The sequence below is a fragment of the Boleophthalmus pectinirostris genome, unplaced genomic scaffold (assembly GCF_026225935.1).
Source record: "Boleophthalmus pectinirostris isolate CB_2022bp ecotype Guang Dong unplaced genomic scaffold, ASM2622593v1 HiC_scaffold_22, whole genome shotgun sequence".
NCBI classification, from domain to species: domain Eukaryota; kingdom Metazoa; phylum Chordata; class Actinopteri; order Gobiiformes; family Gobiidae; genus Boleophthalmus; species Boleophthalmus pectinirostris.
This window is the reverse complement of record NW_026571190.1, coordinates 42,844,731-42,847,230: the sequence shown is the minus strand read 5'-3', so window position 1 is coordinate 42,847,230 and position 2,500 is coordinate 42,844,731. Positions and strand designations below refer to the sequence as shown.

Below are 2,500 nucleotides of genomic sequence, written 5' to 3'. Positions count from 1 at the left end.
TTTTTTTTTTTTAATAAAAGGTGTTTTCTTACATTTTTATTTGTCATAAAATAATCTGGGACATTAGAGGAGTTGGCAGTTGTGGAATTCCCCAGCGTCATGTCGTGATTTACAACCAGGACGTCCCATTTTAACTGGAGAAAGGATTGAAAAGTGTTTTTTTGTTTTTGTTTTTATTAGTTACCCGACCCGTCACAGGCACTTTGAGTTTTAAGTCATGAGAGGTTTTTTTTTGAGTTCTGAATGAGCTCCAGAGTGAAGAGTGGAACCTGCAGTTCACAGATTTGCCCAGTAGAGGGGGAACACACTCCATCGTACAGTTTTATTGATCTGTAAAGTCAAAGAGCTTCAGTCTTTGTTATCGACACAAACTCAACGAGTCTTTTATTTGATCCTAACTTAGATTTTTAGTGTAAATGTTCATTGTTTCGCTGAACTTATTTTATTTTTTTATCATTAAATGTTTAGTTCCATCAAATGATCAAATTATTTTTCTGCTCAAAAATACGAGTGAGCGTGTGGCCCATCTCCAGACATCTACTCTTGGAGCTCGTGATGCAAACACAAACTTTTATTAAAATCTTATGATGAATTACTTTTACTGTTAGTTCTTTTTAATGAGACAATCAGAATGAAATGAGAAAACAGATTAAAGAGAGCAGAGTTAAAGGTGGGTGGGAGCTACACGACCAGTCAAAAGTCTGGACTCCTCACTCCACCTGGTTTTTCTTTGTGTAAACTTTATATATTTTAGACACACAGGACGTCAGAGGGTTAAGATGGATCCATGTAGGAACGGAAGAAAATGTAAGATTACTTTTATTCTATATTCAAATCCTCAGAAGGTCCATCGTTTGTTTTGTGGACATCTGGACAAACCTGACCTCAGTGTTCTTCTGTGATGTGTTTGAGCTGCTGCGTGTTTAATCTGATGCTTCTATAAAGTAAATAATCATGGAAATAAAGAAGAGACACAAATGAAAAAGTGTCCAGACGTTTGTGTGGTCGTGTAGCCCTGATCCTTTACAGCTGACGTCGTCCGTGCTCCCCGGGGGTGAGATGCTTTTTCTGTTTTTCACTTTTTGGTGTGAACTCAAACTCCTAAACAGAACCATGAACGCTCAGACTCAGCACAGGGAAATGACAATATGCTCTTTAAATCACATTTTCAGATGATCTTCAAACTTTCTGTCAGTGTTTGCTGATGTGTGCTGCGTCTCCATGGTAACCGCTGAACATTCCACCATAGTGGTACGTGTAGAGCACCCCCGGGCAGCGTGAGGTCAGTGCAGAGGATGATAGAGGATGATAGAGGATGACAGAGGCGGCGTGCAGCTCTGAGTGTGAGAGGGTTAGACCTGGGATAGAACTGGCTCCGCTCTCGGAGTCCTCCACCGGACCAAAGAAGTCCAGGTTCAGCAGAGACGAGCCTCCGCTGGCTGCGCACGAGGGGAGAGTGCACGAGGGGCGTGCACGAGAGGAGAGTGCACGAGGAGAGCGCACGAGGAGAGCAGCAGGGGGTTAAAACAGACACAGGCAGCAGAGTCAGAGCGGCGTCAGACTACAAGCGAGCGCAGAGCTCAGGGATGCAACAGTCGCTTGCACCAGCGGGTCTATGTGACTTTAAAGTATCCGAGTACAAAAGTAAAAGTACAAAACTACAGCGAGCAGACGTCCCTGCAGACCCGTCCTGAGCCTGTGTCCCCCATCCCAGCACATCTAAACAAAACCACTCGTATGTCCCAGTTTTACAGAAATGTCCTGGTGTCTCTGTTTATAACCAAACTGATCCTGAAACTGTAAAAAGACACAAACTGACATTTGTTTGGGTAAAAAACACTAAATATGATTCAAAACGACAAAACACTAAGAAAATGTGACCCGACCTGTGACTTTTGAACTTTAGTGTAGATTTAAAACTTAATGAACGGGACGGAGCGACTGTTGCATCCACAGAGACACTGGTTTTCAGTTTTCAACAGCACCACCTTCTGCTCACACCCACAGCAGCCTGACGGTGGCGCCGCTGAGAACCACAGAACAGTTTTACTCTCTACAGTTAAAGAAGAAGAGGAGGAGGAGTCACGTGAAAGAGGAGGAGGAGTCACGTTAAAGACTTTATGCTCCCAAAACAGCAGATTAACTTAAGTCCCCCTTTTGTTTTTCTGAGTTTTGTTGTTGTGAGTTTTGTTGTGGTGAGTTTTGTTGTTGTGTTTTTTGAGGGAGATGGTGGTTTGTTTGACAGAGTTCCTCCTCTTTAAGGTTCCAAACCCCTGCCCCCCTCAGAGGTCAGTACTTTCTGTCCGTCCTTTGTCAGAGACATTTTCTACACTGGAAAACTGAAGCTCGTTTTTGTTCTGAAGACTAAAAACCATCAACGTTTCGACTCCTCGGTGATTCTGACTCCATCTTGTGAGTTTTATTTTCTGATGGAGTTTAAGGTTCCACAGTTGGATGTTAAACAGAAGATCCACAAACCTACAAGATCTGTCAGATTTGT

The 2,500-nt window shown here is 43.0% G+C and overlaps 1 protein-coding gene across 7 annotated transcripts in view; it reads right to left on the bottom strand.

Annotated features, from left to right (window-relative positions):
- The window catches only part of aftpha (aftiphilin a), a 37,992-nt gene that overhangs the window by 8,073 nt on the left and 27,419 nt on the right, over positions 1-2,500 (bottom strand). For 3 of the 7 annotated variants that reach the window (XM_055158398.1, XM_055158400.1, XM_055158399.1), the window contains exon 10: positions 1,359-1,439. The exons of the other annotated variants lie outside the window; for them this stretch is intronic. In XM_055158398.1, coding sequence (XP_055014373.1) covers positions 1,359-1,439 — 81 coding nt within the window. The remainder of the gene's footprint in view (positions 1-1,358; positions 1,440-2,500) is intronic. 7 annotated transcript variants of the gene reach the window in all.